The sequence below is a fragment of the Athene noctua genome, chromosome 1, assembly GCF_965140245.1.
Source record: "Athene noctua chromosome 1, bAthNoc1.hap1.1, whole genome shotgun sequence".
NCBI lineage: Eukaryota > Metazoa > Chordata > Aves > Strigiformes > Strigidae > Athene > Athene noctua.
The window spans coordinates 180,119,750-180,132,834 of record NC_134037.1 but is presented as its reverse complement, the minus strand read 5'-3'; the positions used below and the strand labels follow the sequence as shown (position 1 = coordinate 180,132,834).

The window sequence follows — 13,085 nt, the reverse complement described above, 5'->3', positions numbered from 1 at the left end:
GCAGTTGAGGTACCAATGATGTTCTGTATGATTAGCACATGTCACAGACCAACTCTTGTTACAGGTGTGTTTCATCAGGTGTGTGTATCACTCACTGCAGTGCATGAAGCTTTGCTGCTGAGCAAGTTCTCAAAACTAACTGTGAGAAGAGAGGTTATAGTGCTGGTGATGCCTTCTACTGACTTTCTACAAACTTGATAACAAAATTAATATCAGGAATCTAAAATCTTTTTTTTTGCATTTCTTTTACCTTCTGAGGAGACATTAGTAAGAATTATTGAAATGGACCCCTGGATAAATATATACCTCACAACCACCTTACTAGAATCCTTTATTAAATTTACACTCCTGGCTACAGCTTTATTTTTCTTGCAACTTTTTGCAGACATAGTAGTGAGAATTAATAAATCAGATCTCTTGAAAAACAGTTATTTCATAATCACCTTACTAATGCTGTTGTCAGGAAGGTAAATAATTGAAGAAGTGCAGAGAATGGTATTAGTATTATGTATGGGATGTCCAAGTGCCAATTTCAGTGAACAAGTGAAGTTTTGTAAGACAGAGGTAAACAAAAACCAGCTTAGACACAGAACATTTCTGTGGTCTGCCTTAGGCAACAGAAGCAGGAAAAGTATCTCAAAAAACTCTCCAAAATTGCATCAGAATGGAGGGGTGAACATGTTGGCTTCCCAAGCTACCTAAGAAACTGAAGCCTTAGGTAGTTTGAAGAACCAAAGAACAACTTGTTCTGTTGGCTTATCTCTTTTTGAACTGTTTTCAGTGTTGCAGATCTTTGCTTACTGATAAAATTATTTGGTTGGTCTTCTGTTAAACCTGGTCTGGGACCTAAGCACTGTGAAGCAGCTTAAACTGATGTAAACCTTCCATGCAAACAGCCTTTCCCTTGGTCCAACAGTGCCATAACACCCACTTGAAAAATACCAGACACATCATCCAGACTCTACAGAGGAACCTTATAATTTTTTTTCCCCAATTTAAGTCCCTTGATGGTCACCACCCAGGTGCAGAAGTGGTGGTGGGGAAGCAGATTTAGGATCAGGCTGGATTTAGATCAGCCTGGATTTAAACTGGGTTTGGTTCAGGCTGCACCCTTTTTGTGAGCTGAGAAACACAGTCTCTTTCTCCCTTTGGGAATGGTGACCAAAATAAGAGGAGTGACCATACTCTGGGTGCCCTTTTGATCATGGAATGAAAGGTGTGTAGGGTTTTGGCATGAAAGGAGGTCAGTCTCCCCTTTGGTAGGCAGTATCTAGTTTCACTTTGGCTAGAAAGGTGCAAAACGGCCCTTGAAAGGTGCAAAACAGCCCTTGACCGGCAAAACCATCCTTTTTTCAGGACACTGCTTATGTACGTATTCAATTCAGATTAGAAAAAGAAATATATTTTTTTCACCCAAAGCTTTAACTTGTCTGAAGTGATACTTGGGGTAAGGTGATAGTCATATAAAACCAAGAAGGAAGGCAGCTGCAAAGAACGGAAGTGAAATAAATACTTGATATGGAAATGCTTCAGGAAGTGTAGTTTTATAATGCTGCTGTTCCAGTATTAATTAATTTTTTAAAATGGCATGCATCCAGAAGCTCAGTGTATTATGGCAGTTTTCTTCAGTACTAAGAAACAAGAGATCAGGTGACTATAATTTGGTGAGAGAGGTGCAGCACATTGTTCTTAAAGGTTATTCTGAAGGATCCCAAGGGCCCCAATTTGTTCCACCCTAATATTGGCATCCTGCCCTGCTGCTGTGCTGGGTGAGCTAAAGACCTACTTCCCGTAGCTTTGACTGGACTATGATAACTTTTTGTTTTTCTTTGGTCTCCTCTTCCTAGATCAAATAAGTAAAGAAGCTGTTGGGATGATCACCAAGATTTATATTTTTCACTACCATGAGTAATGAAAATGCTGAGGATTTGTGTTGTCTGCTAGGGAGGCAGGGGGCACAGCAGTGTGGCCAGATTGGATGGCATGGCCTGTTCTCAGAGTGTACAATTACAGCCTGGTGTTTGTTTTAAAATATTAATCTAGTTTCAGATTGGAAAACCTGTTTTTTTTATCTAGTGTGGTGTTCTGTTAGTGCTATCAGACCTCTGTGATTGCCAAAATAGGGCAGAAAATTGGACCTGGAAGCTTTCCATGCAGATAATCCACCTTAAAGTGTAAACATGCTAAGTAAAGAGCCGTGATTTTTGAACTGAAAGCCTTAGCACTATCTTTGTGGGGATAACTAGTGCGTGAAAATGTTGTAGTTTACAGGTATATGCGTGATATGGATACTGGATATATTTAAATCTATTTTACTGGTACCTGTGTGGCATTTCCACAGTGCTATCTCTGAGATTTGGTTTACATGGCTCACCCTGGTCAAGGCATGCCAGCAAGCTGCTGTGTAACAAGGCAACCTGTGTGAGGCCCATCCTGCTCCTTCCAGCTCCCTCTGCTTTTGTGCACGGGGGCAAGACTTGTTTTCAAAGAGCAACGATGTGCAGCTTATCTAAGCTCTGATGTGTGCACCTGGAAATGTGACATTTGTCTGTTTGCTGCTTGGTCCCAGGGTACTTGCTTTCATTTTGGAAACAGACCTTCCCCTGTTACTTGTGTTCACTTTCAGAGCCAACATAGTGATGCTGTCTCTAACAGCAAAAGTCAATCTGTGTGGGGCAGTCTTCCAGGAAGGAGGGTGTTCTGGAATAGCCTAATATATTGTACATGTCACCTGCTGATACACATAAAAACCTATGAATATCTGTTAATACTGTCCTCTTTTAGGGTAGTGACACTAGAGGAGGCTGAAGCTTGCAGCATCTGTCATTAAATTTTTTTCATTGCCCTGTGAGGAAAAAAAAGTGAGCTTTTTTATAAGTTGTTACCAGTCCTCAAAAGTCAACTAACTTTTGTCTAGCAATTGTGCTCACATAAGCATGATTTCCTTCTAACAGGCCGAAGATGTTCTGCAACAGCAGGAATTTTATGAATATTTCATGAGTAGCTTAAGTTAGAATTAGCAGGATTAAAAAGAGGAAACTGGGTCAAGTGCACATGGTGTAAGCATCTAACTTCTTTAATGCTAAATTCATATATATTGTATTTTGAAAGCTGAAGAAGCAGTGTTTTTGGGGGTGGGGTTTTGTGTTTGTTTTTCTTAATTTGACCATTTTACAGAAACATTTTTCCATTTGGTATTTTGTGGGCCAAATCCCAGGAGGCTTATGGACTTGCATAGTGTGTGCAGCCCCTTCAGGAGATACTTTGCCAGCAAGCTCAGCACTGTTCTGCATAAAGACTGTGGTGCTGCTTTACTAGGTGTATTGATGGGTTTGAAGAATTGGGGAGCGAGGACAGCAAGTGCTGCATTCTCTCGACCTGAAGTTAAGGCGAGTTCTCAATGTATGCAGCTCTTGCAGTAAAGCTTTTGAGGGCCTGCTGGAGAGTAAACCAGCAAGTACAGCGGGCCTTGGAGGGGACTACGTGTGTTTGGAAGGGCTGAGGGAGCTGCTGGGGTTGGTGCCTGCTCACAGCACCACTGACCCTGGCCCCACATGGCCCTTCCTGGGACCTCTGTGCTCGTGGCAGCAGTGCACTCCATAGCGTTGTGTTTGGGCTGTCAGGGGCTCATTAGGAAATGTGTGTGGTTCATGCTGCCCCATGACATTAGAGCAATTTGGAGAGCAGAGTTGATACCCTTGCAGTGATAGCTGCTGGTGGTGGTGGTAGGGTAAGGTGCACAAAGGTGTTTTCCATGGAGCGTCACAGCACAGCTCCCACAAGGTTTCCTGAATATAAACATATCATGTTGAGCATACGTTCTTGTCTGCTGCTACAGCATGCAGCTGAAGGACCTACAAGAGTGCTGCAGTTTTCAGATACTGTTACTAGTCATAATTGCCAAAGCCACTGCCAGTGCTCAGATAAATGAAGTAATAACCTGAAATGCAGCCTAAAGGGAAGGAGGGTTTCTTACTCCACTGTTCCTTTCTAAAGATGAGTTGCACAGAAAAGATAGAGAATGCAGTGATGACATCATGCGGGTACTGCAGTGGTCTTATAAAGAGAACTAATTAAATGTAAGAGAAAGGATCCCAATGACCATGTTTTTTCAAATCTTACACCTGTGTTAGTGACTTCCTTGGCTAACCTAAGTTGAGTTTTAATTGTTCTCTCTTTTTGGCATTGTGTGCAATGATATTAGGCTTCATTTTGATTCAAGAGATGATGATACAGAAGATGTAAAAAAACCCAATGTGTTGTAAGCCTCTTTGAAGCTGTATATTGTCAATATGACAGTTCTCAATGTTTTTCACCCACATATTTGCTCACATGTCACTGTTGTCCTTAATGGTTACTATATTTTGTCTTTGTATTTTCAGCCATGTAGACATTTTTAGATTTGGTGTATAAAATATGTAAAGTGCTAAGCTGTAACAAGGCTTGTAATGGTCTTTTTTTGCTTTTTAAAATATGCATGGAAATAAAGTATCTAAATGTAACTGCTTGCTTAGCATTAATGTGGTAAAAGCATTTCTAAGTTTAATACTGTTGGGGGTTTTTTTGCCATACAGATAACCACCAGTGCAAGATGGTCTGTCTGTTATCTGCCAGTGCAAGTGCTGAGCACTCAGTGTGACAGGAGCCTAGGGGAGGGTAACCCACCTAAGGACTCCTGTCCTGGTTGGTATCTCTGTGCTAGTCTAGTCCTCTTCTCTGCAGCTGCCTTTGGAAACCATAATCTGTCCTGTAGTTTTACCCCATGATGGGTTTTAGGTATTTAGGAAAACAGAAATACGGTGCTTGGACCTACATGATTGTTACCCTCCCTTTGTGCTGGCTCAAACTTAAAAGCTCACATTGTGTTATGTTAAAGGGGCCTGAATGAACCATTAGTATTTGTCTTCCTCCCCTTACTTCTCCTTCCTCTGAAATACCTCCAGTGAGTAACAACATGCAAATACAAAACATAAAGCCAAATAAATGGTTTTCTTTTTTGTTCGTTTAGGCTTTTGTCCTATTGATTCCACAGCAGATTTTTTTTTTTTAAGGCTGCACCCTATCACGTAGTGTTTGATCTGGAGTGAACACTGATGTCGACATTGGATGCTAATGCATCACTTTTAAAAAAGGCAATAATGTTAATGACAAAGAGCAGAGTTCCAAGGACAAGTAGTCCCTGTTTCTGGGGTTCTTTAACTAGAATTGGATTGCTTTAGCTACAGCTTTTGTGGCTGAGTGGCTTCCATCTCTGCTTTTTATCATAATATTGTGGGTTTTTACAGCAATTAAATCACTGCTCAGGAAGTTATTTCAAACACTGTTTTGCTCAATAAAGATCAAGTTTGGTTTCTGTTATTAAAATGTTGAATACTGCTTCTTCACTAGGAATTATCATGGAAATTAATTCTGGTTTTATTTGGAATTAATGTGGCTTTGGTTTTTTGTTTTATCTTCTTTTCTCACTGTTCAGCTGTGAGGTCTGGCTGGCTGCCCCCACCACCGCCTGCACTGCCCCCTCGACCTTCTGTATCACAGGTATGGACAGAGGTTTAGCACTTTGATGTGTGTTATTTGTTTATTTACGTTACTGTTGCAGTGGTTAGCAGAAGTTGGCTTGGACATGGCAGTTGTTCTTCCTTCCAAGTTAATACAAATCTGCAGTGTGCTCTGCAGTTCTGTACATGTCCTCCTTCGTTGGTCTGACTAGCCGGTGTGCTGCAGTGTCAAATTACAGACTAGTTAAATCTCTTTGTAGTGGAGCTGACATGCACCCACTAGACAAAACTGTAAATTAAAGGCTAGTAAGGGTAGTCTACTAATAAGAGTTTTCATGCCTGAAAGGCATGGGCTTTCATACCTCCCATTTGCTTCTCAAGCTTCAAATGCTCAGAGGGCATCTGCTAAGGGAGCCATGGTATGTAGGAGTGTATTTCGCCCATGGGTTTAAAAAATAATGCTGAAAGGAAGTGAATGCCATGTCAGTTATGTTACTAAGTTTCAGACGATTAGTGGTGTGCTTTTGTTTTGCTTTTTTGGATGAATTTTTACTTGTTTTCAGGGCATCACACAACCACAGCATAATGCAGATTGTCTAAATCATGCATATCTGCATCCAGATACTACTTCATGTTTTAAGAAATGATGGAGGGTCAGTGTCTTGTTCTTTTGTTGGCTCTGTTAGATCTTAGGCAGCAGTATGTTTCATATGTTACTCCTTTGGGTGAAGTGTGTAATAGAAAACAAGTCCACAGGGGAGCTAACAGCCCATTATATATAAAAACTTGGTAAGACACCTTCCTTGGGCCAGAAGCAGTCCTCACTTGAGTTTTGGGTCTACTCTTGAGTCTGCTGTTGAACACCTGCTGCACAGTGCTTATAATAGAAATGATAAAAGGCTTGTTGCCACCCCAAGCTTCACCAGCAGCTTGTTGCTCTCTTCTTCTCCCCAGCCCTTTTTAGCTAGTTTCTGCCTTGAGGGCTGCAGAGCATTCTGGTTTGAGCTTGTGTGCTTCACCCGAGTCGGTATGGCATTAGCCTTACGGCTAACACCACATGAGCCTTAGTGCACCCATTGCATTCCTGACTTGTCCAAAGTTCTCTGGAGAGCAGTGCTTCCTTCTGGCTTCCTCTAATCCCCAGCATGGCTCCCTGCCTTGTGCCTGCAGCAGCTCCTTCTGCTGTGACCAGTGCTGGCCCTGCTGCCACTACTCGGGTTTGCCACAGCATGCTGGCTCTGTGCAGTGCAAGCCCTCTCGCTGCCATCAGGAAAAGCAGTAAATACAACAAATCTTGTTCTTTGCTTGAAAATAATGGTTTTCTTCCCTAGGTTCTGCTAATTATTCACTTTCTTGTCCTATGATAGATTTGTGTTTCCTGAGCGGGGCACTAAGGAGAGATGTTAATTTATTTATGCATGTCCAGCAGCTTCCTTACCACATCACAGACAGTGAACCAACTGCTCGTCCTACATTGGGCCGTTCAAAATACAGGATCTTTCTAAAACAATAAACACAAGAAGATTCTCATATGAAATTCTTGATCCAGTCCTCTCCCATACAAAAGTCTGATTTCTGAAAGAAAAAAAAAGTGGCTTCTATGTCTACTCATTAATGAATATATAGCTGATGCTTTGCTTACCTGCATCACTTATATTTACTTAATTTATTTCTGATTATTTATAAAGATATTTAATCAAATATAAAAATATTATTGTTCTGACATCCAGCAAGTATTTACGTAAAACTGGTTCTTGAAAACATAATAAACTTCACGCTTGTCACATTGTTTATTTTATCTCCAAGCATGCCTTTCTTGATAAAGGTAACAGACAGTAGGGAAAGATGTATGATGGGGTCATAATTCAGCTGAGCTGACACTTAGGAATAGCATGTAAGCAATAGCAAGCATATGGATTACATTAGTCCAGTGGGGCCCTTGATTTAAAGAGCATGGAGAAGTTGGAGGAAGGGATCTGCTTCCAAAACTGAGGCACGATCAGGAACTGAAGAAAAGTCATGATGCTGAAATGACACATTCAACTTTTTCCAGTTTCAAGATTTACCAAACTCTTCTTAAATTTCTGTTTTAACTTATTTTTCAACAATGTTACTGAAAATCCTTTCTGATTGCCAGAAATCCTTTTTTATATGCCACTAGTTAAGCACTGTGAATGACAAATGTAGCTTGGAAATGAAGCGAACCCCACATATTTCAGGTGGTTGTGCACCATATAAGTATGCTTGTGGTGTGGTTATTTTGGCTCAGCTTTGGAAATGAGTTGATGGAGGAGGAGAGGGAAATAATTTCTTCTGAGGACTACAGTTTTCTATGGATGGCTGAGAAGCAGCCTGAACCAGTTGGCTCTTTAGAGTGAGATTAAAGGGCTCATGGGATGTAAAGGCCAAAGTGCATAAAAGAGAGGTACCAAGGGGCAGGTATTACATTTCAGTGGAGCAGAAGTCCTTCTGTGAGCTTAATCAATAGCAATATAGAAATGGCATCTTGACTTTGGTCCTGGGTTGCTGTTGTTTTTAGTAGAATTTGCTTCAACCTTTAGGAAAACATTATTTTTCCTGTCAGAACCTCCAAGGTAATCAAGCTCAGTAAGTTACTGAAACACTGGTTATTCAGAGCGTGCCAAACATTTCTAGTCATATCACAAACTTAATAAATTATGTCCATGTTCAACTCTGCCTCCGTAGTGCGGTCAGCTGAATAATGAAGGAGAAGCACTGCATCACTGGGTGAGTGTAGCACAGGGTGAAAGCGCTAATACTGCTGTGGCCTTGACTCCAGAGTTCAGTGGATGCACAGGCTTACTGTGGGAGCCTCGAGTCTTGGGATCCTGCATGGACTTGGCTGGTTTATGGGGAAGCAGCAACATGGGGATGGCTGCTCTGCTCTGGGTTGCTGCTACTAGCCCATGCTGTTCCACATCGGTGGTGAGCAGACACCTTTACAGGTGCAGCTGTATCTCTTCTTACCTCTATGATGGGTTTAGAGTTGGTGGATTAACTCTGTGTTTCTTTCTTCTTGATCGCCTCTGAAAGGCTATGCTAGCTCCATCTGCTTGGAGTTTTTCTCCATTGCCAAAGTCAGCATTGTATCAGTCCACGAACTGTACTCGAGTTTTCCTCAGAGCTTTCACCAGTCATTTCTCCCTTGCAGTGGTGCTTTCATCTGAGGACTCTATTAATGACTGTAAATAAATTTAATAAAGTTGGACAAAGGGCAAGTTTCCATAATGTGGATACACAATTATATCCAATGTATGATCTTTTAACCCAAATTCCAGTCCATATTTCTCTGCACTGCAAGCCATTTTGAACTGGTATTTCCAGTAAGACACTGTGAAATGCAGCATGAAATGCTTTCTTAGAATACTGAATTCATGCTGCTTTCCTATTAAAAAAAGAAAATAACTCAAGTTTAGCCTAAATTCTATAAAGGGCACCTGGAAATATTTTGTATGGAAGCAGGCTTATACAACGACTACAGGTTAGCTTTGGATGATACATTATTTTGAAGTCTTTTCCTTTTACTACTGTATACATGGCTGTGTGTAATTTCACTGACACCTTCTGTAATCCCTAGTAGCACATCTCACACTTAGCAAGTCTGCAGTGGCTGCTTAGATTTAAGGATAATTTTGTCTGCATCAGTTTCCTTATTTCTTTGGACTATAAATATTTAATATGCTGCAAGCTATTCTACAGACCTAGGACACTGGCAATGCCTTAACTCTATCGCACGCTTCCCATGACATGCCACAGTTATGGCGCTTCCACTCTGTTTGTTTTAAGTTTTTGTAAGTTTTTAGGTTTTTATTTGTTCATCCCCATAGTCATCCCCATCATCATTACCCCACCCCAAGTGATGATATGTAGAACAGATGACCTGTAGCTTGTTGAAATAACCTGCTGGGGGTTTTTTCTGGGCTTGTAGAGGACTGGATTCAGTGGCTCAGGTAATCTTTCCTGATCCTGTGTTCCTAACTTAATGATAAATTTAAGTTATCAAGGGAAAATTACATAAAGGTGGCCCCAAAACCTTTTTGTGGGCCCAGGACTTTATACAGAAAATTTGTGTAACTTGATGGTGGTGAGAATCATGATAGGAAGGCAATAGCTACGTAGCTGGCTTGCAGTGATGCGGATTTCAGATAGGAAATAACTTTGGGTGTTCGTAAATAACACTCCACTGGAACCAAACGTGTATGCACATCTCATATAAGCCTCTGTTGTTATTTTTTTTAATTGGAAGACAAAATAATACTTTATTACTGTTGGTTTTTAAGCCTACAGAAGTAATTTACCACAGCTGCTTATTGTGGGAGATATAGTAACATATTTATGTTAGTAGGAATTACGGATGAACACTGAAGAGCAAATATAACTTTAGGATTTTATCCAACATAGCTCACTATCTACAACCTTGCCCAATTAGATAAACATCCCTTTATTTAAATTACTCTATTTTGGTACCTTCCTGTCTAGTAATGAAGGCATGTGTATCTTCAATCCTGCCTGTGCCGTAAGGGGATTTGAAAACAGTGGACCTGGAAGAAAACCCTGTATGTCTTGGCTGAAAAAAATGATGTTCCTAGTCTGTTTTCCTAGAGTCTAAACTTTAAGCCTGTTGGTTTTGTGTATTCAGCTGGTTTGTGCTGGATTTTTATTTCTGGAGACCTTGGGACCTAGTTTTCCCACTGGTTCCATGCTGGCAGATTTGACAGGCACTGAAAAAATTATGGGTGAAGGCAAAGTATTCAGGTGAAATGGAGTAGGTAGGCAGCTGTTAACATTATCAAGTTGAGGTATCCTGAGTACAAAGCAGCTCTAAAGATTGAAATCTCACTGTGTTATACGAGCTCAGAATTAGCCTGTCAGTTTAGTGGCCATCGTTACTGTTAGATGTTATTGATTTGGTGATTTCATGGAAACAAAGTGCTGTGAGGTATGATGGGTGGGTCACCCTGCACCTGTTGTTTTTGGAAAGCAAATATATTATTCTTTTTAATATATCGAATGTTCTGCTCTCCAAACGTTACTTGATACTTCGTAATTCCTTGAAGCTTTTTGCCCATTCATCATCCAGAATTGCAAGTGAAAATTGGGATACAGTTCAAGAAGTTGTCTCTACTAACATGCCTCCAAGTTCTGCTGAATCCACGAAGAGCATGGGGTATGCTCATGCTGGGTCTGTAACCATCAATGTGTATTCCCATGCTGATCTGTGGGGCAGAGGCCAAGAGGTGGGGAAGGGCTCCTGTCTGTCCTGCTGAGACCTTTCGGCCTCCCGGGCAGGATGGCCATGTGCAGGCTCTGTGCTGGGAGCTGGTCCAGGGGTCCCCCCACTGCCAACACCTTTGGGTAAAGCCAAGGTACGTGGAGGATGAAGTAGAGTTTGCTCAAGTCTGTTACAAGGTTGTTTGGAGAAGATATTCAGCCAGCTGAAGGGCTGCCTCACTCTGTAAAATTATGTGAGGAATTTCAAGCACTGGCAGGACACCTGGAGTTTTACAGGAAGGAACTTTTCTGTTATAAAAATTACCAAAAAAGAAGTGAAGATTTTGCTTTTGGCAGCATGCTATTTGTATACATGATGGTATTCTCTCAGACAACCATTTTATATTAAACTAAAGGAATACTTTTTTAGCTTGCGTTTTCAACCACTGTGCAAGAAGAGGGTAGAGTTTTTTTGATCATCTCCATGGTTTTGGCTGCAGAATAACATATGTTGTATAATCAGTGCAATAGGTACCGAAGAAGCCTGTAACTGTAATAAAACTGAAAGTCTTCTATAACATGAAAGATTTTGCCATCTGCCACTTTAACATTATACAAGTGGATTATCTTCCTCTCATGAAAATTATATATTAAATCTAAAACGGCCAGACAAAATAAATTACAGTTTAAGAAATGGTGGAAAGTAGCACAGTTAAAATTGAATTTGGGGAGTAGTTGATGGATGCCATAAAATCCTTTCTAAAGAGGTTTCTGGGAGAGTGAAAGAAGGGCTAGAGTCTTAATTAAAATGTGTTGTAATAAATTTTGAATTTGGCTTCTTATTGTAAGAACAACAAGAAAAAAAAGCTGAGAATCCAATGCTTATATCTCTAGTGGAATGCACATACCCCTTTCTAGTTTACGTTAATCTGGTTTTGTGGAAGTGGAGTATTAAAACAGATCGTTGATGCTTCCATCTGGGTCCTATTCTTTCCTTGCAAATGGGCTGAACATTGCAGCAATTTGTATTTACTGCATTTTTCCTCAACCTTATCACCAGCTCTCAGATAGCTCGGGGAAGGAAAAAGCTTATCAAAACTTCAGGGCTGCACAGCTCTGAGAAAGCAGACGGCACGCTAAGACCCTGGCAGCTTGTTGCATTTGCATCCCTATGGGTTTTCTTTCTGTCTTAGCCATTTTCAGCTTCTGTAACAAGCAATAAAAATAACTGATGATTCAGTGTGGGATGCACAAGACTCACAGAAACTGGAATTGAGGCATCTTGACTTGTTAGAAATTGACATTAAGCGCAGAAATATGAATTTTTAGAAAGGAGGAAAATACCTCTTAATTTACATAGAGATGATCGAAGACTGCAGTGGGCACATACTGAGCATTAAGCATATTTAGTAACCTACTTTTTCTTACAGATAAGCTGTTCTCAATACTTTTTTTTGCAAAGCTAAGCAGTGGCGCTGTATAGGTAATGATTATGGGCTATTCCAATGAATGCACTGAGATAACTTCATTTTTGTGAGTGGTGCCATTGACTACAATGGGACTGTTTCCACGTGTAAAGTTATCCTGAAGCATAAGTGTGGGTGAGACTGAATTGTGGGAAAGAGTGAATATATACTTTATACCTCTTGCAGAAAGGGTCTGGTAGACATTCTGTTCTGGAAGATTAGTTATTAATTGTCTTGAAAAGTGGGTGTGAAATCTACATATAATCCAGCAATGCAAAGGAAAAGAACTGGAAATGTAAATGAAGAACCAGTTGTTAAGGTAATGTGTTCTCTTATAGTTATGAAAATCTTTCATCTGAGGCTTTGGAAGCACTTAGCGCTTAAGTGAGCATTACATATTGTTTTAGAAAGGTACTGTTAAGTATCGTCACATGGAGCAGTGAGGAGATTATGAATGGCTTGCCAAGGATCACGAGATAAAATAATGAGTATTTGCAATTCCTAATGCTCTCCTTAACGGTGAGGAATTATCTGTCCTAATGCTTAATACTGGCCATAGGCCACAGGTTGGTCTCTGGCCATGGCTGTTGTACAGAAACTTTGTCGGCCGGTTTTATCTTCTGTCTGGAAGAATGAGGAGGGTATGGCTATTCCTAGGAAATAACGAGGCTGAGTGGGGGAGACAGGAGTTACTGCCTCTTAATGACTGGACATTGGTCTTTGCAAAGAGAAGCTCTTCAGAATGTTTGTAATAGGACACTGTCTTGCTCTTTTCTGTGGTCACTAACTTTTCTTCCCCAAATCAAGATACTCTTAAGCCTGGTCTGCACATTCTTTTTTTGCACTGCTGGTAGTGCACATGAGCAGGACATTCTTTGCCCATCAGCTG

The 13,085-nt window shown here is 40.7% G+C and overlaps 1 protein-coding gene across 2 annotated transcripts in view; it reads left to right on the top strand.

Annotated features, from left to right (window-relative positions):
- REPS2 (RALBP1 associated Eps domain containing 2) overlaps window positions 1-13,085 on the top strand; it is a 100,945-nt gene that overhangs the window by 71,926 nt on the left and 15,934 nt on the right. For both annotated transcript variants that reach the window (XM_074906699.1, XM_074906689.1), the window contains exon 14: window positions 5,474-5,538. In XM_074906699.1, the coding sequence (XP_074762800.1) occupies window positions 5,474-5,538 (65 nt within the window). The remainder of the gene's footprint in view (window positions 1-5,473; window positions 5,539-13,085) is intronic.